Source organism: Salvia hispanica, chromosome 3 (genome assembly GCF_029641045.1).
Source record: "Salvia hispanica isolate PSC_SH4W2 chromosome 3, Shi_PSC_v1, whole genome shotgun sequence".
Classification (NCBI taxonomy): Eukaryota; Viridiplantae; Streptophyta; class Magnoliopsida; order Lamiales; family Lamiaceae; genus Salvia; species Salvia hispanica.
The window spans coordinates 4,805,850-4,830,550 of record NC_142694.1 but is presented as its reverse complement, the minus strand read 5'-3'; the positions used below and the strand labels follow the sequence as shown (position 1 = coordinate 4,830,550).

Genomic DNA, 24,701 nt, shown 5'->3' with positions numbered 1-24,701 from the left:
TGTAATATCACATGACCCATTACTAAACATAGTTGAAATTTCAAACTAAACTTTTTTTCTCACCCAATGTCCCAATTCCAGCTGATACAAAAGAGGAAATTAAAGAAGTGATTTTTACCTACCCTCAAAATTAGCAAGAAGACAAAACCTATCCACAGTTGTCTACTCATTTCTGTTACTTTAAACCCCATTTATTGTATTAGCAGAATTTAAGGTAAAAAAAAACTCTAATCAGTAATTATGCTGTGGGCATGTCGTGATTTAGGAAGGGATAAAGTAGTAATTATGTCGCATATATAACAAGCGGTTGCTGTTTCAGAGAGAGAAACATGAGTAGTATATAAAGATGTAAAATGTAGATGTAGATGTAGATGTAGATGTAGATGTAGAGAGAGAGTGAGAGATAGTACAAAGGAGGAATGTGGGTGGGAGTGTATCTGAGAGAAAGAGAAAAGACAGTATAAAGAAAAGGAGGCTTCTTTACCTCCAAGAAAAACCCTACCTTGTGGAGCCATTAGGACTGAATCTAATTTGTTTCCTTTTCCTTTTTCTAATGAGAATTATGATCCAGATCTATTAGGAGTAATCTATTCTATTAGTTTTTGTGGGTTGGTAATTTGATGGGCTAGGCAGTGAGGTTTATCTGATAGGTTTCGAGAAATGATGAATTTTGGATAGTGAAAGGTTATTTTGCAAGAAAGTTTGAATCTTTGATTCTGGGGTATTTAAATTTTCAATATTTATTTGTTTCTACTTTTTTGGTATGTACAAGTATGGTAAATGTGGAAGTATGAATGTTTAGGCACACAACGCGATTTGAATTGTGTTATCTTTTCAAAATTAATATCGCTATGGTGTTCTAGAATTGAACGTTGTGTACTGAGACGAAAGGAGTGTGTAGTTTATCTGGGAGTTGGTGACGTAGCCGAGGTGCTTGTTTTTTGACTATATATGTGATTTAACCACCATTGGAGATTTGCGCTGGAGTTGTTGGGCGTGCCCGGGAGTGTCACGATGTCCTCGTTGAGTCGAGAACTGGTGTTCTTGATACTGCAGTTCTTGGACGAAGAGAAGTTCAAGGAGACTGTGCATAAGTGAGTTTTTTAATGGGGTTAAAGCTATGATTTAAGCACTGTTGGTTTTATCTGGCTAATGGTTGATTGTGTGCAATTCATAGAACTATCAAATTAGGGAAAGTAAAACATTTCTCTTTGTTGATAATATTCAGTATAAATCAGCAATTTGTGTGATGGAAAAGGTTGTAATCATTTTAGGCTTTTTAGCATTTATGGTACACAGCAACTTCCTTTTGGAGCAGTGTACTGTTAATCTAAGCTGGACAAGTAAATGCATGTCTTTATTAAGGGGAAATGTAAATGGCTGCTGCCCTGAAGTATGTTACAGTATTTATGTGAGTAGTCAGTTGGATTTCATGTTAATATAATTTCTAGTAAGTCTTGGCTCTTTATTGTTTTAGGCTGGAACAAGAATCTGGTTTCTTCTTCAATATGAAGTATTTCGAGGATCAGGTTCAAGCAGGTGAATGGGATGAAGTCGAACGCTACTTAAGTGGATTTACAAAGGTTGAGGATAACCGATATTCAATGAAAATTTTCTTTGAGATTAGAAAGCAAAAATATCTTGAAGCTCTTGATAGGTACATCTTCTTCAGAATTATGATGCAATGCTTTATTATTTTGTGCATTTCATTAATGATCCTTTTGCAACTTGTCTCTAAATTTCCAGAGACGACAGACCAAAAGCAGTTGAGATCCTCGTGAAGGATCTTAAGGTGTTTGCCTCTTTTAACGAAGATCTTTTCAAAGAGATAACCCAGCTTTTGACTCTTGACAATTTTAGGTAAGTTGAGTTTTATGCATATATAGTTCTCAACCTCATGGAAGAAATTTTTTATTTGTTTTATACAGTAATTTAAATATTTTGTGTAATGTGTAATGAAGGTTTACATGTTTCTAGGCAGAATGAACAACTCTCCAAATATGGGGACACAAAGTCTGCGCGGAGCATTATGCTAGTTGAACTTAAAAAGCTTATAGAGGCAAATCCATTGTTCCGTGACAAGCTCACATTGCCTGCATTTAAGGCTTCAAGATTAAGAACTCTTATAAATCAAAGGTATGGACTAGCTTTCAAATGTAGATTGTTTATCTACATTTCATCTGGATAGATGAGTTATGTTGTGTTGCTTCTTGCACTCTTGGGTTTGATTATTATGTTAGTTTCTTTAAAAATCTTGGTACCGATCATGCCAAATTGATCTGCCATTTTCAGTCTTAACTGGCAGCATCAGCTTTGTAAGAATCCACGCCCCAATCCAGATATCAAAACACTGTTTACTGATCATTCTTGTGCTTCAAGCAATGGCACACGAGGGCCACCTCCTAATAATGCTCCTCTTGCCGGACCGGTCCCCAAACCTGGTGGTGGTGTCTTTCATCCTCTTGGGGGTCATGGTGTAAGTAGAATGGTTTCTGTTAATGTTATATTAAGAATTTAGTTGCACATTCCTTGCATTCTAACTTTTTATTTATTTTATTTATTTTTATTTTGTAGCTTTTCCAGCCAGTTGTCTCTCCTCCTCCAAACGCTATTGCTGGTTGGATGTCAAGTCCCAACCCTTCGATGCCTCATGGAGCTGTCGCTGCAGCTTCACCTGGTCTCATTCAGGCATCTAGTTCTGGTCAGTAGTTAAAAATTTATATATAACACGGTTAGAGCTGGATACTTATTAAGAATGATGTCATAATGAGATAAGGTCTCCCTTATGATTCTCAGCTGCATTTCTGAAACATCCAAGAACTCCTCCTGGTGGTCCTGGTATGGAATACCAGACTGCTGACTCAGAGCATTTGTTGAAACGTCTTCGAGCTGGACAACCTGATGAGGTGTTGGAAAATATAACTGCTGTTCAATTAATTTGTCTCGCTATATTTTTCTGTGGCCAACTTTGCATCTTACTCTCCCCTTTATGCATACTAGAATTCTTGATTGAACCATCTTCATATTGTGACACACTGTTGATTTTACTAGGTTTCGTTTTCTGGTTCTACTCATCTGCCTAATATCTGTTCACCAGATGACCTTCCCAAAACAGTTGTGCGTAGTCTCAGTCAGGGGTCAAATGTGATGAGCATGGACTTCCATCCACTACAACAGACAGTTCTTTTAGGTTAGCCATTGTTGATCGGTCTTTTGCGTTGCTCTCCTCAATCCTCGATTCTATCCTCATTAAAGATCTTTACCTATTATATTGCTAAATTCTTCCATGATGACATGAAGTGCTGGTTGTATAATAGCGAATTTTCTATTGCTCAAGTATATAACTGAATGCAATCTTCATTGCAGTTGGAACAAATGTTGGTGATATTAGCATATGGGAAGTTGGTTCCCGTGAACGGTTAGCTCTTAAAACATTTAAGGTTTGGGACATATCAGCTTGTTCAATGCCATTCCAAGTGAGTTCTATTGCTTATATAATGTGCTTAGGTGGCACAATTGCAAGTTGTCCTTAATTTTTAAAGCTCATTTTTTCCTGACTTCTTAAAGACTAATTCCACTTGACTTATTCAGACAACCTTGGTTAAAGATGCCACCATATCTGTCAATAGATGTGCGTGGGGCCCAGATGGATCTATACTTGGTACAGAAAATTGTCATGTCAATAGGGCACAATTATTTTTGTAAATTTTTTAAAATCTACCACTGCAGTTGCTGATTTATCTCGTTAATTTTTTTTGTTTTTAAGGTGTTGCCTTCTCCAAGCATATTGTTCAGATATATACATATAGTCCCGCTGGAGAATTAAGACAGCATTTAGAAGTGAGCATTTTTCAAAGCAAAACCCAATTTCAGATTATCTTTTATGTAGTATCAAGTATTACTAATGACTTATTCGATCTTGTAGATTGATGCTCATGTAGGCGGTGTTAACGATATCGCCTTTGCTCATCCAAATAAGCAGCTTTGCATTGTTACATGTGGAGATGACAAGACAATTAAGGTATATAAATTTGACTTTCGTAAAGTCTTGCAACAGGATGCTTGGTGTTTTACTTGGTAAGTTGTGTCACAGGTATGGGATGCAGTTGCTGGCCGTAAACAATATACATTTGAAGGTCATGAAGCTCCCGTTTATTCTGTTTGTCCACATTATAAAGAGAATATTCAGGTATATGATTACATTTGACTTCCTTTTATGTTCCTGTCAAATCTCCACATTATAGGAATAGTTAACTTTTGTTGTACTATTGTTGGTATTTGGTGTCTGTTGATAGTTAGTTGATACTCCATATAATAGTACAACAAATACTCTATTGGTATTTAACTTATTGGTATTTGTTGAATCCTACAAATACTCTATTGGTATTTGGTGTCTGTTGATAGTTGATACTCCATATAATAGTACAACAAAAGTTAACTATTCCTATTTTTCTGCAGTTTATATTCTCTACAGCCATTGATGGAAAAATAAAGGCATGGCTATATGATTCCTTGGGATCAAGAGTAGATTATGATGCCCCTGGACTTTGGTGCACAACAATGGCATACAGTGCTGATGGAACAAGGTGGTTATTCCCTTACCGATCTTTCCTTTTCTAGACATCCTGGTGCACCTTAAGTCCAGCACTATTATCATAGTTATCTATCCTTTGTTTCCCTTTTTATTGGTGACACCGTGACAGTCAGTAGATTTGCAACTTTTCTTTCTGACAATCTGAAATTGAGATAGAGTCAGTATGGTAGATACATTGTATACATCTCTTTCTTTTATGAGGTTTGGGGAAATTAGGTAGGGAAGGGCTCACTGTTCTGCAAAATATCTTGTGGATGGAGAGCTCCAATGTCTGTGGACTATGCCTATAAATAACATACCCTATAAATTGCAGTTTTCTCAAGGAATACCTAATTTGAATAATAAACTTGACTCAGTAAATTCAACAAAGAGATTTGGTTGGAGACTAAATGGAGTATATCTTAAGTTTGATTTCAACTGCAACTTAGTATTGTTTAAGTTTGGAACCCAAAATTTATTAGATTTCCAAGTTTTTTGGTGATAAGGAAGACTTCGGTGGGTTTTTTATGAGGTTGAGCAATTTTTATTAGTTTATAGTATTAGATGCAATGCATTGTAGAATGTTGACAGAGACACCCAATTTAAATAAACATCTTTTTGTTGAGATTTATGTCTCAGTTTCTGCACTTAGACTTCCCACAGGAAATTCCCGTTTTGTTCCTTTATTTTGTCACTTTTTTGAGGGGTAATTGCAACGTATCCTATGAGCATTCTTTTCCTGAAAGTTTGCCGCTTCAGGTTGAAAATAGATATTATTGGTTAATTATTTATTTGAATATTCCTTCCAGGCTCTTCTCATGTGGAACTAGCAAAGAAGGTGAATCTCACCTAGTTGAGTGGAATGAAAGTGAAGGCGCGATCAAGAGAACATACTCTGGTTTTCGGAAACGTTCTTTAGGAGTTGTGCAATTTGACACTACAAGGAATCATTTCTTAGCTGCTGGTGACGAGTTTCAGATAAAGTTCTGGGATATGGATAACACTAACATGCTTACTTATACGGACGGTGATGGCGGACTTCCTGTTAGTATTTATGATAGTCCTGTACAGCTTTGAGTTATTGTGTGGTACATTAAACGATCATAAACTTTTCCTTTGATGCTTTGCTTTAGGCCAGCCCTAGATTAAGATTTAACAAGGAAGGCTCGTTGCTTGCTGTTACGACGAGTGACAATGGAATTAAGATATTGGCCAATTTTGATGGGCAGCGCATGTTGAGAATGCTGGAAACCAGAGCATTTGATGGTTCTCGTGGTCATTCTGAAGCAGTAAATACCAAAGTAAAAAATTATTTTTCTCTGTCTATCCAGTGTTTTATCCATTTTCTTTCTTATATGTGATTTCAATTTCTCCTATGCTACTTTATATCTACAGCCTGCAATTACTGGTGCATTAGGACCCATTGCTAATGTTTCCTCCTCTGCATCCCATGTCGTTGAAAGAACTGATCGAATTCCACAGTCTATGTCACTTGGCAATCTGGTAATGTTCAATTCATTGTTTATTTACTTTCCTATTCAGTAGGTGCATTTTACAATCTTGATCATGGACTTATTTGTTCATTTCATTTGCATGAAACAGGCCACTGTTGATAGCAGCAGGGCTGCAGATGTAAAACCAAGGATTGATACTACTGAAAAAAACAAAAGCTGGAAATTCTCAGATATCACTGATTCATCTCAATTCAAGACTCTGAAGTTGCCTGACTCTCTCCCACCTAGCAAAGTATGATGTTCTGAAAATTTGTTTTAAGTCTAATAATATTTCTTTGATGTCAAGAATCTGGAAAATTATTATTGAATGGGAAAGATATTAATTGTCTTCTTTATCCATTTTGGGCCATGTTTGATGTAATGTTTTATTTTGTAATGCATGTTAATATACTTTTCTTGAAAACTGCTTCTGATTGTCGATGAATATGATGACACACTCTTTGCCCGTGTTCCTTTGCTTCCTATCGTCCTTTAATTCTTGTTGACATTAACAAGCGTAATATTGTAGATTGTGCGCCTCCTATACACAAATTCTGGTTTAGCTGTACTTGCATTGGCTTCAAACGCTGTCCATAAGCTTTGGAAGTGGCAGCGCAATGACCGGAATCCCACTGGAAAGGTCTAATTTTATTTCCAGTTTCATCATGAATCAATGCCAATTACGTTCATCTTTAATCTGGATTCTTTGATATGTATTTCCAGTCTTCTGCGACCAGCGTGCCACAGTTGTGGCAGCCTAGTAATGGGGCTCTCATGTCTAATGATGTAAATGAAGCCAAGCCAGCTGACGATTCTGTTGCGTGCATTGCCTTATCCAAAAATGATTCCTATGTTATGTCTGCTTCAGGGGGAAAGGTCTCATTGTTCAACATGATGACTTTTAAGGTATATAAGCATATTATAAGGTGCATTGGACCGTTTTCATCGATTAACCAAAACTATTCATGATTTTAGATAGTTTGATTATTTTGCTATTCGAGTTACTAATATTGTTCGATTTCTTTTTTCAGGTCATGACAACTTTCATGCCACCACCTCCTGCAGCAACTTACCTGGCTTTTCATCCTCAGGACAACAATATAATTGCTATTGGAATGGAAGACTCAACAATTCAAATTTACAATGTTAGGGTCGATGAGGTAAACTCTCTCTCTCTGACCTTTGATGAAGAGATTTTTTTAATAAAATAGAGCTAACCGCTTATTACATTCATAATAGCAATCAACTGGGGAAAATTGTATTACCGAACCTTATACTGTCAAAAAGTGTTGTTTATCAAGTTATTCCAATTTCCAAGTCAATCTTTTGGGCATCTCTACAATGAGGTTCACTTTTACTACCCTTTATCAAGACCTTTCTGGCAATGGAATGGCTAAATGTTAACCTTTTATGAGTTTTTAGGAATTTTTGTTTTCTGATTAGCAAAATATTTTATGGGTCTGAAGAAATGTTATACTCCTACTTACTACTATAATCGATAGGTTACATGGTAAAGTCAACCTAGTCTCAAGAACTTGTTTTATGCAAACAAATAGTCTTTTTGAAGGCCTAAAAAATTACAATTTGGAAAAATAGTCTCTTTTGTTTTAGTACTAGGTGGATGAATGACAGTATAATGTTATGTAACTTATGTCATGATTCTTATGAGTAATCATGTTTTGCATTAGGGATCGTCACTTGCCTAACTACTAATGCTTGCTGTTTCTGATTAATTTGTTAGTGTTATTGGTTTACCCATCTCTTTGTGCGATACTCAATAGGTTAAAACCAAGCTCAAGGGTCACCAGAAACGGATCTCAGGGCTTGCATTTTCACAAAGTTTGAACATATTGGTATCATCAGGAGCTGATGCACAGGCACGTATTCACTGGATAGAGCTATCTTTACCTATTTTAGCATGTTTCTAGATAAACCCTTGATTTCGGTTATACTATCTAAGACAATATGCCCTTATATACTGAATGCAGCTGTGTGTTTGGATTATTGATGGATGGGAGAAGAAGAAATCACGGCCTATCCAACCCCCTCCGGGCCAACAAACTCCCCTGGTTGGAGAAACCAAAGTTCAGTTCCATAACAACCAATCTCATCTGCTGGTTGTTCATGAAAGCCAAATAGCAGTTTATGATGCTCAACTTGAATGCTTACGTGCGGTGAGTTTCTTGCTCATTATCAGTATAACTATGTTATACGTATCATATTAGCGACAAAAATAACTCTCACCTGAAAGAAACTAAGCTATAGTCATTATAATTCTTGCAGTGGTATCCGAGAGATTCACTCTCGGCCCCCATTTCAAGTGGTATCTACTCATGTGATGGTCTGTTGATATTTGCTGGATTTTGTGATGGTGCTGTTGGAATCTTTGATGCCGAGAGCCTAAGCCTCCGATGCAGGATAGCGCCATCTGCTTACATATCTTCCCCGGCTTCCAGGTACTCAACTTGATGAGACTAATGATATTCTAGAATATAGCTCGGGTCGGTTTTGACTCTGGTAAAACATGATGCTGATAGGCAAGGGAAACATAATCAGAATATTTGACTGTTTAAACATGTGTTGTTGTGCAGCACCTTCCCCGTGGTTATTGCTGCGCATCCGTCGGATGGCAACCAATTTGGCCTAGGCATGAGTGACGGTGCAGTTCATGTGATGGAGCCCTCGGATGGCGATGCGAAATGGGGCAGTGGATCGGCAGCGTCTCAGGAGAACGGCATCGCGTCGAGCAGTCAGCCATCGGAAACACCATCGAGGTGACATTTTGAAGAAATACGAGAGACAAAAGCAACACGGATAGTTTAGCCTAATGTAAAGTCATGAGAAGTGAGGGATCATTTTGTACATCGTTGTTCAACCACATCACAAGCTTACCCTGCCATTGTCGCATTTCATGCTCCATGATTTTTACTTGTTTCATGCTTCCTAATTTTAAAAACAAATGATAGATCCTAATCTTTACATAACTCTCTCTCCCCTACTACCCCCTCTGTTACATATGTATATCCCTAGCGCAAACTACAGATCTTGATGTGTAAAAATGTAGCCGTCATCATCCTTGGCTGACTCCGATCTTCCACCACGATGAAGTTCAGGAGGAGATATCATCCGGATCTCATGCTGTCCTCTATGATGACGGGCATCTGAAACTGTCGGAGCATATGTATAAATCCCTAGAGAAGTAGAGATGAACCGGAAGCTCCATGATCGCTTCTGCCTTCTGCTCCTTTGAGTTTCATTAGACATGAAACATTTGATTTGCGGCATGAGATTTTATGTAGTGTTGTTATGTGACTTAATGAAGAGATAATAAAGACAGAGAGATAAAAAGGTAGAGATAATGCTGTTTTCATTTGAGTAAACATTTCATTTCTAATTGAACAATTTAAAAAGAAAAACGTTTCAATTTTAATGAGATACACCAAATAGTCTCTAAATTGTTATTCAACAAAACAAAGGTCTTGTGTTAAGTTTTAATGGGAAGAGTTTTCTATTTAAAGAACAACAAAAAGAATAATGAAAATTTGAAAATTATCTAATTTAATTGTAAATAAATCAAAATTTCTTTTCAGACAAAATTACTACACCTAATTTAATATGGCAGCTCACTCCTCTTCAGTCTTCAGTTTGCACCTACTTCTCCTCCATTCTAGTTTCCATCTTCTCACTCTCTCTTCTTCCTCACACTCGGCAACCGAAGCTGCATTTATGCTGTAGACTCAGAAGATATAAGGTATCTCTGCCGGTTTTGTTTAAATTCTATGATCTATTCTGAATTCTGTTCAGTAATTGCTGATTTCTTTTGTTAACAAATGAGATATAGAGATAAATTATCTCCCAAGATGGAGAGAGATATTTTCAATCTATGATCTGAATTCTGCTCTTCTCTCCGCGTTCAAAATACGCCCTTGGTCTTATTGAAAATGGATAGATTGGTAATGCATTGTAATACAGTTTTGCTCATTAAACCAACAAATGTTGTCCGTTTATCAGTGATCATTTCTTGAATTACGTGAAAAATCGTATTTTGCGGTTATTTCTATATTGATAGGATCAAGCGGATGGTGGTGAATTCAACGCGTATAATGTTGGCCAAGAGTTTTACCCTGAAATTTAAATAGGGCGAACTTGCACTATATATATTACTCATGTTTGCTCTCACAAACTGTTCGATGAATGTCCTCAACGAACTCTATTTCTGATTAGCTCTTGGAACCACGATCAACTAGTCATCTCCTGTTTGCCTGAAATTGTTATGTCATTATGGAACTGAACTGCTCATTTATTTGAGATTTGGATTACGTGTTGTTTCTATCGTGTGTAGTGTTCGTGTCTCGATAATGTGATTGTAAGAGGTTCTTCAATCTCATTCATGTAAATTTTGACTGTTAATTTCAGAATAAATATACATGATGCATCACTTCATGTCCAAGGCTTCGAGGAGGATATTGTATTCGGTTGGAGCTCTATATGGAAATGCCCCATGTTCTTCCATGGCCACAAAACATTATTTTAGTGTAGTACCAACTCTGCAAAGGAATTTTGAGAGTATGCAACCAACACCCAGAAATTTCTGGAACTGGGGATCACAGGAGTTCTGCAGGAGATTGAGCTTTGCGACTGGGTTTGCACCCTTGAAGAAAAAGCCTTTGGAGACAATCCTTGATGTTGAAAGGGCTAAGACTAAATCAGCTGAAGAACTCGCTGACATTTGGGATGATGTATGTTTCTAAAAATCAAATTCAATTTTGTCCTGACCCCTTTCTCAAGCTTTGCTTTCTCTGTGCATCTCTACTTCATATAAGAAAGCGTAAAATAATTGACAATTGCTACAAATTCTGATTATGACTTCCCGTGGTATATCTCAAACACTGTACTGTGACTGCATCTCTGCTATTTTTCTTACCGCGTATGGGTGCAGTTTGAAATTTGTTTGAATATTTATTTTTATAATTCATGGTTCAGGATTATGGTGGCTGCTTGCTATGTTAATACACAATACCTCTGTTATAGCCAAAGGTTGAATCATTCATGTTTTAGAGATGTGGAAGCATGTCCTGATTTTGAATAATTTTAAATCTCAAGAGTCTTTTAGGATATTATTTGCCCATGTAATAATGGTACTTCGAGCATTTCATTTTTCAGTCTTGATGACATAATATCATAATATTCATGTTGTGTTCACTTACTGACACGTGCTCACTTATAAATTGTCAAAGTGAAATCTAGTAGTTTTCCTGATAATCTTTTCTTGCATAGAAATTACATGCCTTTCTGCTCATAATCTGGTGGTGTTAATTGCTGGTTTTGCTTTGCAGTTTCATTTGGGTAGGGGTCATATTGGTATATCAATGAAAGCAAAATTGTACCATCTGTTGGAACAAAGAGCTTCAGATTGGTAGTAGTCTACCTTGTTTTTGTTTTTCTTATATGTCTTTGTCAAAAGATTAATGATCTTGTCGCTTTCTTTGCAGCCGATATTTTGTGATTCCAGTGTGGAAAGGAAGTGGGTACACCACAATGTTTGTGCAAGGTTAAGAGATTACTTCTTTGTGTTTTGTGCCATTATGTTAAGGGCGGCCTAAATTGTTAAAAATTAAAGTAAAATGACTCCAACTTCTTTAATGGTCTGTATGACAAATCACAGTATGCAGATTTTACTGAACCCCGCGTTGAGTTGGTGTGTCTGTAGGACAAGAGTTGAGCTTAGCTTAATGCCACACATAGTTTTAGATGTTCATAATATCCGTATTGTGATTCCTTGTGCATCGAATTTGTTTGTCTTACAGTTGAGATGCCACACATGCTTTTCACTGGTCTTGAAGATTATAAAGCAAGAGGAACCCAAGCTGCTCCATACATGACAGCGTCGTATTACAGAGAATTTGCAGAAAGCAAGGACTTAGTGCTTGTTCGTGGCGACATTGTCTTCACTAGCAAGCTGAGTGATGAAGAAGCAAAGTGGCTCATGGAGGCTGCACATTCGTTCTACCTGAATGATGTCAGGTATAAACTGGTCGAGCGTTTCAACAAACAAACTCGCGAATTCGAGTTCAAGGATGTTTTGCAAGCCTTAGAGATGCCGATACTGTAGTCCAAGAGAAAAAAACCAAGCATTTTTGTTAGCTATGAGGACAGGAGGGGCAATGCCAATATTGAAAGACCAAATACTGTCTTGTTCCTATGTTTCCAATATTTATATCTTTGTTTTTATTTGTAATTTAGAGGTCAGGATTTAGACCAAAAAATTAAAATTGATGAGTTAATTGTCTTATTAATGAGCAACAACAATGACTGCTTCTTGGCTGCTGTTGTTTTTATGGATGTTCTAAAATGTTCCATACCATGTATGGAGCAGCTAATAACGTTAATGCGTAATTTGTTACAATACGCATGGTGCCTATAAAAACAAATTTATTGAGCTGAATTTAACACATAATAAATGAATGTACAAAAATTATTATTACTAGTTTATTTTTTTATTATTATTTTCTCTGTCTCAGAAAAATAAACTCATTCCATGTTGGTATGTCCCCTAAAAATAGTCCACTTCAGTTTTTGCCAACTTCTTTCGGAGTGGGCTATTCTCCAATAAATTTGTCTCTTGATTTTTCTTCTATTTTATTAATTATACATTAAAATTTGTGTTATTCCAAATATTTTTATATTTATTTTTATTGGACGAGGAAGTATCATTTTGTTGTTTGGGAGAAGACTCCAAATGGTGAATTGCATAAAATCTTGTTTGGGAGAAGACTCCAAATGGTGCATTACATAAAATTTGAATACAAGGGAATTTGATAAGCTATGACAATTGACAGGCAATGAACACCCAATGGCTGTCTTCAATTTGAAAGGAATATTCGTTTTCTCAGATCTGCCGGCGGATATTCCGCGCGGCCTTACACGTGTCAATGGTTCCACACTCTCATCGACTTGAAACAACAAGGAGACTTCCTACTCCGCGTCACACCAGATCAAGATTCTTCATTTTTATATTACTATATTCGGCAATCATGTTTTTTCAGATTCCTCGCCGAAGTTATCTCCCCATCTCCTTTTTCTTTAGTGCCCAACAAAACCCACGTAACATAAGTCCAAAAATTCGTGAATCATGATATTTTGTGTGCCTATATATATGTCTATACTCTATACACATGAATGCATGTTTGTATTTTATTGCACAAACATGAATAGTTGAAAGTTGAAAATCACGGGCTTGGTCTGTTGTTGGGCAGTCTTAATTTAAGGAAGGCTGATCTCATCTTTCTTCGTCTCTTCCTCGTACTATAACTTATGTAGTGTAACATATGTAAACACAAATATATCTGCATACTCCCTCCGTCCCATAGAAATAGGCACTATTTCCTTTTCCATTGGCGATGGATAGAATGTATACCGGCAGAGGCGTGCTTCTGACGAGAGACCCAAAGCCGCGGCTGAGGTGGACTGCTGATTTGCATGATCGTTTTGTCGATGCTGTCACCAAGCTTGGTGGCCCTGATAGTGAGTACTCCATTCTCACTTCTACTTGTCTACAGTCTCTGTGTGTGTGTGAAATTTCTTGATTTTTTTTAGAATTTCATTTCTTGAGTCTTTTTGCTGATCAAGTATGTATGTTGGAGTTCCATAAATGAAGGATATTTGGCAATCTAGTTGATTAAGAATTTCATGAAATTTAATGGATCACTCCACCTTTCTCTAATTTGGCATACTACTACTTTTGTGTTGTGGTTGGGAAGGCATAAAGACGATCTAGAGCCAATTTAAAGCAATATACAAATACAGTAACTTGTTTGTTTAATGAAAGTGGATGCTGTTTTCAGAAGCTACTCCAAAATCAGTTCTGAGGGTGATGGGTCTCAAGGGACTCACATTGTATCACTTAAAGAGCCATTTACAGGTAAATTAGTCACTCGTTAAACGAACTTCCTTGTCATTTTAATCGATTCATCTTGGGTGCAGAAGTATAGGCTTGGACAGCAGCATTCCAAACAACATAACACAGACAACTTTGGTGAGTTTCCTTATGCTAGTAGCCTAGTTTCATGACTATCTATCATAGGAGATCTGATCTTCAATTTTGAGAACATCAACTTCAATTTGTATGATCATTCACACAGTTGTGTAACACTTACCATTTTGCTTCATGTAGTTCTAATTAGTTGGCTTTCTGCTTTACTTTTTTGTAGAAAATCCCGTCATTGCAAGTACAAGCACTAATTCATTGAGCATGAACAGTGAACAAGGGTAGGTGTTGCACAACCTCAATCCATACCTTTAGACGATTCCTCTGATTGAAAGTAAGAAATTCAAATATTATATACAGAGAAATCCCCCATGTTGAAGCAGTTAGGTGCCAGATTGAGGTGCAGAAAACACTAGAAGAACAGCTTGAGGTAAACTTGTTCAAGAAACGTAACAACTCAGCTCTATCTCTAGCTTAGGCATTCATTTTGATGTAGACGAATTCATATTCCTACAAACAGGTGCAGAAGAGATTGCAGATGAGAATAGAAGCACAAGGGAAGTACTTGCAAGCCATACTAGAAAGAGCTCAGCGGAGCCTTTCTGCTAACACGAATCACTCTGATAGCCTAGAATCAACAAAACCTCAGCTAACGGACTTCAACTTGGCCCTATCAAGCTTCATGCACACGGTGAATGGAGACAGTGGGAACGGAGATATCATCAAGGATACAAAAGACGTAAAGATCAAGCTTGAAGGGCCTTCCATTCAGTTTGATCTCAACTCCAGAAGTGGCTACGACTTCATTGGCATCACTGGATAAGGATGGGAAGCATTTTGCTACTATACACTAGGCTAATATTGTACTCCATAATTTTGCATGACAAATATATGATTTCGGACGGGAAGTTGATTTTATGAAGGATATTTTTCATACAAACAACTTTGTTGATGATGTCAATTTTGAGGATGATGCAAATTTTAATACTAAATTAGTAAAGTAAGAAAACATAGAGAAAAGTAGTTGAAATAATGTTGGTGGATAATAGGACCTATATAATTAATCGTGTAATGTGCGGGTGACGATTGACGAAGTTTCTAAAAATAGAAGTGGATTAATTTGAAGGGCTGTGGACAAAATTAGAAAAAAGAGAATACTTTGTTCAGGATGGAATGAGTACAGTACCATACAGTGAGGAACAATATCACCAAATCTAAAGGCTTAACTCAAATCCCAAGTCCAGAACAGCATAAATTTACAAATAATATGAGGATGCTAAAATGCTGAAGTAAAATCAAGACAATTTCACTGCATTGAACTCAATTGTCAGGAAAAAATAATTTCTACATGGTGAGAATTAGTGATATTGAATATTGAATGACTATAGTAGTAGTAGTATATGTACTTGAATAGTAGTAATATCGTTTATGTTTCCAAGTTTTCACTTTTCAGAGAATCTGAAGGATCAGTCTCCAGCACCGGTACAATAGCTGATGATAATTCTATATGAGAGACTCTCACGGCACCTATCAGCCGCTCCGGCAACTCATCTGTACTGTTGGCCTGACCATTACACACAATCTCATCATCGGTATGATAATAACCATTTCGTCATACAGAATTTAGTACTACTACAAATTAGATTAGTTATTAACATTTTCAATCCTAAATAATCATATAATCCTAATGCATAACCAAATTGCCAATCACAAGGCCCGGGACTCCATTTCTGTCCCCATTTCTAAGTTTCTTCCTCACAGATTATCTGAGCAATTGTAAGTTGGATTAATACCTGTATAAGAAAAGCCATGTCAACCACAAGTGTCGTAATAACGCCAACCACAAGGCCCAGGACTCCATTTGCCACAGTGGAGGAACCGATATCAATATCAACCTACACAAAAGTTTTAAAAAAATTATAACCAAAGAAGTGGTGAAATCAGTCAATAAAGGTAAACGAGCAACGTTGCTCTAGTATGTTGTAGTATATGCTAAGGCCACTAAGAATCATCCTACATTATCCAATATTACTTGTCTTGATTTCAAATAGGTGGATAACCAAAGGCCACTGATTCTTTTGGTTTCAAGTGGTCAAACGCAGGATGTTTATGCCACCTAAATCCTAATGATTGTTGGGTGTGATTTATACATCTCTTTCTTCTCAATGCATCAAAATGTACAGTGAATAGATTTCTAATTTTACAATATCCTACCTCCTAGCACTAATCATCTTACCCACCAAATTATAAAATCCTCAAGGTAAACAAGCTCTAAAAGTACAGAAAATAGCCTTACTTCCAAGTACTTCGGACCGCGGATATAGTTGCAATCAACTGCTTTCCCTAGTAAACAAGGAGTGCTGCCGACACTCTGGCGTACAATCCAAGAACCCTGCATGGATATAAGAACAAGATTTTTAATATCTGCAATCAGTACAAAGCCTGGCATCATAAATTATTCAGTAGGTTACTAATGGTCATAGCATCAAAGGCATTAACGAGTCAAAGAAGTATTAGCTCCATAACATCAAACATAGTTGGTTTCAAACAGGTTTTTTAGCAATAGGCACTAGTAGCTCCTCATCTGAGGGACTGGGATTCCCTTGCAAATGAACAGAAGAACGCTACCTTAGGTACTGAAGGAATAAGCTTCAGTCTGCTATTGCGGAACTCATCATCTCCATCAACAAACCTCTGCACAAGAGATCCCGGTACTAGTTCCTTGGCCACAAAATAAAATACCATGCTATAATGTGTCGATCCAGGTACCTAGGAGAGAATAAACATTAACTGTTCAAACAACCATACAAAATTAATAGGATGATACTGAACAACATAATCAACTCACTTGAAGATTAAACACAATAGAGAAAAGTCCTTTATCTGAAGCAACCTAAAACAAAAGGAAACAGTATTAGTTATATATCAAGAGAAAGAATGAACAAACTAAAAAATAATCAAATAGGCAAACCAATTCCTTACAAAAGGTTTGCATTATCAGAAACGAATTCAGATCTACTGAAAAGATAAATCCACCAATGAAACTCACCTTAGCTGCACAACCTGGGCGTCTAGCTACATGATCCATTCTTTTTTTATCTTTAAACCAATCTACAGCAACTAGATCCATAAGATGTTTTCCTGCAGGAATCTTCACAAAAAAGGTTGCAGAAATTCCATAAGACTATTTGTTAAGCAAATTTAGGCAGCCTAGACTGCAAGCAGAATGCATCTAAATTACAACAAACAAGAAAGTTTTACTTTTGATTTGTCATAACAGAACCGCTTGCTACGAACTCTGAAGTTGTTTCCATTAGACAATGTCCAACAGTTACGAGCCTTGTCATGATCATCACGTCGAAGGTTACCGGAGAATATGGACAAATCTATTTGGTCTGTGGACTCTTCTTCATATCCTAAAGTTTATCAAAGTAAAACAAAAAACATTTCAAGTGAATCGCAGTGCAGCATTAGCATGATTACATATCACTAAGATAATCATTACCAGTTCTTTTGTCTTCAATCTCAAAGGCAGACGGCATAGCCTGCAGATGTTACAGAAACCCAAATTTTAGTATATACCATAACTAGTATAATACAGAAACATAAGTCTTTTCAGGAACCTCTTGATCAGCCTGAAGATCTTCATCATCATCAGAGTATTCATCCAGTAAAACAGAATTTCTGTTTGCTGCATGTATTTGATCAAGTGAAGGACTGCGATGATGAGCAGAAGATGACTGTAGTTTCTTACTTCTCTTTGAAGAGCTGGATACTGATGTCATATTAACCATAACAGGAATGCGAGGAGCCATGGGTCTGTCATCAGTTTGAGAGTAATATTCTCGCAACCCTACAACAGAAGCAAAACAAAATATCATATCTACAGAGAGCACACCAAATTTACACAACAGAAAACGAGAATAAAGAATTATTGCTCAACTGAACATAGAAGCACCAATTTGAACTTAATTTGGCTACATGAGCATTACAGAATTATTTGAGAAGCCGTGTAGAAATAAATCTGAAAGTGCAAAGGATAAAATCCACTGCATCTCAAGAATCTAAATCATATAAAAAGAGATCTCACCAGCAACACTATTTAACATTTGAAGGAGACAATGCTGCTGAAATGATGATACATAACCCACTCCCCAGCCTTTTAGATCAATTTGCATAAGATGCTGGACCTGTGTCCTGGGCCTCCCATTACGGGGTTTCAGAGGTGAAATATTGTACCCTCCACCTGCAATTGGTTCAGGTGAATCTTTCAGCATGGCGATAACATAAAATAAAGATTGATGAAAGATTCAATTACACTAGATAATATGGCTTGAGAATGGTCGAAGAAACAATTGTGTATATAGTAATAAAGCTAATCTGAATTTACTTTCAACATGAGCTCGCACAAATCCAGGTTGAGGACCACAATTCTCATGCTCCCTAGAACGGAATAGCACAACTGCAAAGTAACATAGATTAAACCAGAGAGATTTGCACTAAAAAAGATTATAAGCACATAAAAGAGGTGAGACACTAAAACTTTTACCATAGCTCCCATCATCATTCCGACGCCAATAGCGTACATAGCAGAGGTCACGAGGCCACACAAACCTGTAATGAATTACAATACTTTATAACGACTGTTGATGGTGTAGCATGCAGAAGCATTTAGTAATATATGCACAAGTTTTTTTGGGATGGCATATGAGTTATTACACCTTTAAATAGGGAACAGACCATTGAACTATACAAACCACAGAATCCACCATGAAAAGGGCCGAAAAGACATAATTTTGTTTTTTTGGGATAAATTTGGCTTGTTGACAAATAAAAGAGAAATTGAGAGATCAACCAAATCTACTAAGGAAACAATAAGGACACAAAAGCAAGGTTTAATCTCCAATACTGATCTCAAAAACCTAAAGCAAATGAATTTTTTTAGATCTAAAGCAATGATAATAGTTAAACCATTTGATATATGAATGTTAAAAGTAATGGGTGGTGAAACATAGAAACAGAAAAAAAAAATGAAAGAGGTATTAGAAAAATGAAAATGGCTGAGATAGTAGTATCATTAAGAAGGACAGTCAATTGCAGCAATGCTCAGGATACAGCGCTGAAGAAAATGTAAATACTAACACTTTTTAGAAGAAGATATGATAAGGGCACATTACAGTGGGAACCAGTCTAACTGAAGCCTGTGGTAAAGTATAGCTGTATGTCCATCTACTTCTTCCACTAAGCTACCATACTGGAAACTGCAATCCCACCTACATGCATAATACACTTTCGTTAAAGTCAAAGAACAAAGATTATTAGTTCTGATCTACAGATACTGAAAATGTAAATTGTCAATTGAGACATGATGCATTACTCCTTTGTATATCAGCATAAAGAATATGACCATCTCTACATACTGCCCACAGTTTTTAGAAAACGCAACCTAAAAAGGATACACAAATTGACTTAACCCAATAAAAAGTTATGAGCAAGTCATGAATTTTCACTATTGCAACCTCCTTGAAGATCATGGAGTACATGATAGTACTTAGGCAAAAATCAACAATCCTTGACAAACCTGTAAATTTTTCTTCTATTAAGCATTACATATCACAGACTGCTTCCAACATGCAACAGAAGCACAAACATAAAAGTTCTCAAAACTGAATTGTAAAGTGACCTACTCGCATCGTGTCGTATCCATGCCCATTATTAGTTCAAATATTTCTTCACAGGTTGCTTCCACCACCCCAACAGCTTTCATTGCTCTACTGCAGCTCTTTGGCTACATAAATAAACTTTGTAAGGAACAAAAACTTTTTGAAAAATCCATGTCAAGCCCATACAAAACAACTTCAAAAGTATGTTGGCAGTGCAACACAGAGAAAACATTCTTACAAGAATATCCACTTCATCAAGCTCCTCGAAAATCCGAAGACCTAAAAGTTCACATGAAAAAGAAAATACAGTATTAGAAGTTAGAAACTTTCCCATATGGAAAATAACTAATCAAGATAATATTATTCCACAAATTATCCTATGACTAACTACTAAAATGTTTTAGGAGTCAACAGCCCATTTATCAAATTCAACTTAAGTTAAGAAATCAACACACCGTTTTGGCACTGGAGAAGGCGCCAATGCTTTCTGGAAAATGCTTGGTTGTTTGAATTTTGATTAACCAAATCAGAATCAAATTCCTTTGTCCAGTCATAAACAGACTCCGGGGGGCCTGCTACGTGAAAAACCATTAGTTAAGTTTCAGTAATATTACAATAATTCTATGGAATCAAGTGGACATGTTAAAGAAGGAAGACCATTTCCTATCGTTGTTCTACGTAACAAACTTCGATGAGAACCATCTTCATCTTCTGCAGCACTATACCTAGAAGAAAAATTATCAAACAAGTTTAGAAGGGGAAAAAGCATCAGAACGGTATAGAAATAAGTCAATAACTGCTGCAGAAGCCCTCCAATATTCATTGTATACGAAATAAACATATGACAGGATCAGAAACCATCCATCACCTACTGAATAAGCCTCATGCTTAGCAAAAACCAAAGGAAGATTTTACTAAATCTAGAAAAGCAATTATTGAAAGTGGAGTATAGTAGAAATACATTCATCTTTTGCAGATAATACTTACTGACTATCATGCTCTGATGATGAAGCATTCCTCCCATTATCTACACCCGATTTATATTCGAAAGAAATGTATTTGTTACCATTAGTAGCTTGAGATTCTTGATGCTGCATGTCGAGAACAATATGTCAGCTTTTTCGCACTAAAACACGCAGGTGATGTATGGTGTCTTTTAAGAAAAGTCACTTCCAACAGTTATATAATAGGAGTAGCAAATTATGGAAGAGTCAACAAGATAGGAGAAACCTGATCAATAACAGATTCAATTTTCTCTTTCCAAATGAGTGCCTCCTGAATGTTGAAAGCTGCCATCTGGAGCCAGGATTATCAATATAAAAGGGTGAATTCCAAAAGAAGGAAGATGAAAATGTTAATTGCTGGAAATAGCACCACATTTACCTAGATTCACAATTTCATACGACCTAAGCATCGCAGTTATAACCACTAAAGATTTTTTTCCAATTACAACATCCCCAAATTTTATTTACAAAACCTACATTGTTTTTGAAACAAGATGTCGTGTTAAGAGTACATGTTGGATAAATTGTGTTGATAAAAAGCTGGGAAGCTGTATGTGGAACCACGGAAGCAAGTTCAACAGAATTTAGACGGCTCAAAACAACACAACTATATTAATCTATGCATACCAATGCTGACTTCGTTCACTTCTTGTGTTCTTAAACAACTTAGCAAATCTTCCCCTATGAGCATTGCTCGAAAGTCAATAAACCAGAAGCATCATGGTCATTCTTTAAAAACATGTGTTTGCACAAGAAAATTATGTCATGACTATTCATCAACAAAGTCCTGTTAATTGAAATTCTTGTTGCTCAGAATGTCTCATATTCTTGTTTAACTAAAAATTATATTCTGAAGGACTTATCAGGGTGTGCGAATAATAACTCCAGTCAAGTATATTCAAGCAAAGGCTTTTCACATGTATGGAAAACAATATTATGATAGGATCCCTAATGACTCACAGGCAACATAATAATAATGTTGACGAAATATAACAACTGCAAATATCCCCAGATGCAAAAGTAACGCACCGTAATTCGATTATATTTCTCTTTCTTGTTGTAAATAGACAGAACGTACACCATCTGCCAAACATTAGAGCATGTTATAAGTAGGCACCTGAAGAAAGTACTTCTGAACATAGTGTGCGCATGTGCCAAAAGGAAAAAAACCCTCTAAAGGCCAAGATAGATGGAGAACAGGAACAAAGGCAGCATTCAACCATCAAGTAACGAAAAAGATCAGAAACCATAAACCTAGCTAGTAAATAATTATGCCTGATGCTGGTGGACTCAGCTTGACCTACTAACAATGGACTACTATGGCATACTAGCTGAATATGCTGCATACTCTATTATTTTAAAAAGTAAATTGTATTTGTGATCCAAAACCAGCATAATGAATATAACTAAATTCACACTCTCAGAGCACAGTGGAATCACCAAGGGACATGATCTACCCAGGACCAGGCCTTAGTACCAAAATAGAATACCCTGTCAAGAACATCTTGATCCCTGATCTAATGATCAAATTAATTTACAATTACACATTTTCTCCATTGAAGTACCAATGCATCTTCATCTTATAGAATGAATTCCTCCCACAACAATATTTCAGCATGTAAGGACACAAATTTTCCGTCGTAAGAACAACAAACTGAACCACAATGTTGTTAATGCTCACAATAACTGAAACAAGGATATGTTGAACAAAATCATCCAAGAACAACTCTATTTTTGGGACGTCTTAGAGAGTGAATAGTAATTATTTTTTCCATTGTGAAACCAAATCATGAGATCATACAAGGTAATAATCTAATATTCAGCAAGGATATAAAGAAGATAAAAATGTAGATTTAAGCTCACATGTCCATTATGAGTCTTCAGTCCTCGGTCCTCCACCCTACAGTTGCCATCTATAAGAAGCGTCTTGGTAGGCACCTTAGCGCATAAGAAGGACAAGCAATACAAAAATAACTTCAGTATTATTGTAATCAATAGAAATGGCAAATAGTTTCCCTCTATAATAGAAAAAATTGGTTAGCTCCACTCTGTATCAACTAGGCAGTAGGATTTCCTTTAGAATTCGAACTGCAGCTATCTTAAATGAACTATTAACATACGCTCTTGCTGGTGGAGGAAGAGGAAAACCATATCACCATGAATATTAGATAGGAGAGGCAAATACTTATTAGAAAATAAATTTACCACATTGTCTTGGGGCTTCTTCTTGTAATACGCCAACAACCTAGACTCAAGCACAAAATATCGCATGTGAATAAATGATCTTCCAATCTTCCGACGCCCATATCTCACCATCCATCCTTCATAAACCACCTTCGGGTTTGACATCTCTGGAAGTTGCAAAATTTTCAGCAAACTTCCGGTGTGCCTTCTTAATCTTTGTATACTCTTCACAGTTCCAGCAGCAAATACAAACAATTCTGGAAGCTCAGAGCTACTCTTCACTTCTCGAAAGCTAATCAAGCCTATGCTGCTCCAATCGGATCAGTTACCGTTGATAAAATGGAAAGGTCCCGATCTTGGAAAACCGAATAAATTCTGATTCAGACGAAGAAGAAAAAACTAATCGCCATCTCACGAAATCAACTTCTCAAGTCTAGAACAGTTATACCTGAAAGCTAAATTACCACATCCAAACATAAAATTGACCGCAATTCCTGTCAAAAACCGCACCAACTGATCACCGATCGCCTCCAACACCAGCGATCTGCTTCTGCCAAGTCAAAAAAACACCAACAGCTCACAATTAGAGCTAGGAAAATGCCAAACCAGGCAGGCAGCTTCCGCGTGCAGGTGTAAGACTCTCCACGCCCATACATACATTCAAGCACGTCATTTACGAGAAAAATACCAACACATACAAAAATAAATAAATAAAATAAAACCAGAGAGAAAAATTCGAGCAATACATTAGTGGCGCCCGTGCCAAAATCTTCACAATTCAGCAGCAATTAACACAGGCAAATCCGCAATTAAGTGGTGGCGTGAATAAACGAGTGCGTGTATTTATGTGTGTGAGAGAGAAACACACGTATACATCGTAAATCCAGAGAGAGAGAAAAATTAGGGGAGTTAATTTTACAGCTAGTGATCTGAATATTTTTGAGTCGCAGTAGAAAAACGCCGGCAAGTTCAGGGGAGTTTGAAAAGCAGAGGAATTTAGGAAAATAGAATATACTACTCCGCTATTTTTTGGGGGTTTTTCTTTTTTGACTTTCATTTTGGGATTACCAAATTAAATTTGTTTTTAAATGAATTGAAAGTGGACTGTGAGTTGAGAATGCAGTTCTGTTTGTCTTTATGCATAGGGATTATTTTTTGTCTTATGAATGAGCTACAAAATGAAGATACTGTAATTAACATCCTATTAATTACGCGATACCATTGTCAACAGGCTGCAATATTGGGATGACACGTTTTTAATAAAAGTTACATAAATATTTAGTTAGTAAAAATAAATTAAAGAAGTTGGATTATATGTCGGTTCACAGACGAGATCAAATCATCAAATGTAAAAATTGAAGGATGTGATTATGTCATTTTACATGTCATTTATTTTATCTTTCTCTATTTCTTTTATTTCACGATTTATTTATTCTTATTTAATTTAAAAATGAAATTTACAATCCTAAAATTACATTTGTGAGTATCGAAAATTACATAGCTGAAATCCTAAAAAAATATTATCCCTTCGTCGTCGCCCGAATTGTTATCGATTCATACTTAAAATAATATATTTTGGATGAGAAAAAAGAGAGTTTTTTTAGGGTGAAAAAAAATATGGATTAGAGTACTTATTGACAAGTTTGGGAAGAATTCAGGATTAAAATATTGTTAATAAATTCATGATAACAGATATATTATGATTTTTGGAATGAATTTTAAATTTAATATTAATATTTTTTAAAATATTTTACTAATAAATAAAAAATTCTCATATTAAGCCCACTTGCATGGAGG

General features: G+C 36.3%; 4 protein-coding genes across 7 annotated transcripts; 3 read left to right on the top strand and 1 right to left on the bottom strand.

Moving 5' to 3' along the window:
* The first annotated feature begins 343 nt into the window (after window positions 1-343).
* On the top strand, window positions 344-9,050 carry LOC125213283 (protein TOPLESS-RELATED PROTEIN 2-like). Of its 2 annotated transcripts, XM_048113736.2 has the most exons (25): window positions 344-1,094; window positions 1,478-1,657; window positions 1,747-1,860; window positions 1,978-2,136; window positions 2,293-2,476; window positions 2,575-2,701; window positions 2,797-2,906; window positions 3,052-3,190; window positions 3,367-3,476; window positions 3,592-3,661; window positions 3,767-3,840; window positions 3,926-4,021; window positions 4,094-4,189; window positions 4,459-4,586; window positions 5,383-5,617; window positions 5,707-5,874; window positions 5,969-6,076; window positions 6,176-6,319; window positions 6,596-6,706; window positions 6,790-6,972; window positions 7,098-7,226; window positions 7,848-7,943; window positions 8,055-8,240; window positions 8,350-8,522; window positions 8,658-9,050. In XM_048113736.2, the coding sequence occupies exons 1-25, from the start codon at window positions 1,015-1,017 to the stop codon at window positions 8,842-8,844; spliced, it is 3,387 nt and encodes a 1,128-aa protein (XP_047969693.2). In that variant the 5' UTR covers window positions 344-1,014; the 3' UTR covers window positions 8,845-9,050. The 2 variants fall into 2 exon arrangements, with proteins under 2 accessions (XP_047969693.2, XP_088923655.1); XM_089067529.1 differs by lacking the exons at window positions 344-1,094; window positions 1,478-1,657 and having other exon boundaries at window positions 1,769-1,860; window positions 1,962-2,136.
* Window positions 9,051-9,669: 619 nt separating this feature from the next.
* Window positions 9,670-12,391, top strand: LOC125213286 (uncharacterized). The gene is made up of 5 exons (XM_048113743.1): window positions 9,670-9,817; window positions 10,483-10,805; window positions 11,403-11,482; window positions 11,559-11,617; window positions 11,874-12,391. Exons 2-5 carry the CDS (start codon window positions 10,494-10,496, stop codon window positions 12,176-12,178), a joined length of 756 nt encoding a protein of 251 aa, XP_047969700.1. The 5' UTR covers window positions 9,670-9,817; window positions 10,483-10,493; the 3' UTR covers window positions 12,179-12,391.
* A 565-nt stretch (window positions 12,392-12,956) lies between these two features.
* Window positions 12,957-14,975, top strand: LOC125213287 (myb family transcription factor PHL11-like). Its single transcript, XM_048113744.2, has 6 exons — window positions 12,957-13,590; window positions 13,911-13,987; window positions 14,050-14,101; window positions 14,277-14,334; window positions 14,414-14,483; window positions 14,574-14,975. The coding sequence occupies exons 1-6, from the start codon at window positions 13,467-13,469 to the stop codon at window positions 14,874-14,876; spliced, it is 684 nt and encodes a 227-aa protein (XP_047969701.1). The 5' UTR covers window positions 12,957-13,466; the 3' UTR covers window positions 14,877-14,975.
* Window positions 14,976-15,338: 363 nt separating this feature from the next.
* LOC125213284 (protein ENHANCED DISEASE RESISTANCE 2-like) lies at window positions 15,339-23,923 on the bottom strand. Of its 3 annotated transcripts, none has more exons than XM_048113737.2 (24): window positions 23,651-23,923; window positions 23,353-23,454; window positions 22,926-23,259; window positions 22,584-22,658; window positions 21,750-21,803; window positions 20,947-21,012; window positions 20,704-20,807; window positions 20,374-20,441; window positions 20,172-20,291; window positions 19,955-19,995; window positions 19,741-19,841; window positions 19,231-19,326; window positions 18,603-18,667; window positions 18,444-18,515; window positions 18,144-18,299; window positions 17,677-17,906; window positions 17,559-17,598; window positions 17,315-17,469; window positions 17,103-17,204; window positions 16,902-16,946; window positions 16,682-16,822; window positions 16,350-16,445; window positions 15,847-15,948; window positions 15,339-15,617 (listed from the first exon to the last, which is right to left on the bottom strand). In XM_048113737.2, the coding sequence occupies exons 3-24, from the start codon at window positions 23,067-23,069 to the stop codon at window positions 15,480-15,482; spliced, it is 2,211 nt and encodes a 736-aa protein (XP_047969694.2). In that variant the 5' UTR covers window positions 23,070-23,259; window positions 23,353-23,454; window positions 23,651-23,923; the 3' UTR covers window positions 15,339-15,479. The 3 variants fall into 3 exon arrangements, with proteins under 3 accessions (XP_047969694.2, XP_047969695.2, XP_047969699.2); XM_048113738.2 differs by having other exon boundaries at window positions 23,353-23,448; XM_048113742.2 differs by having other exon boundaries at window positions 20,172-20,288; window positions 23,651-23,921.
* Between the last annotated feature and the right edge of the window lie 778 nt (window positions 23,924-24,701).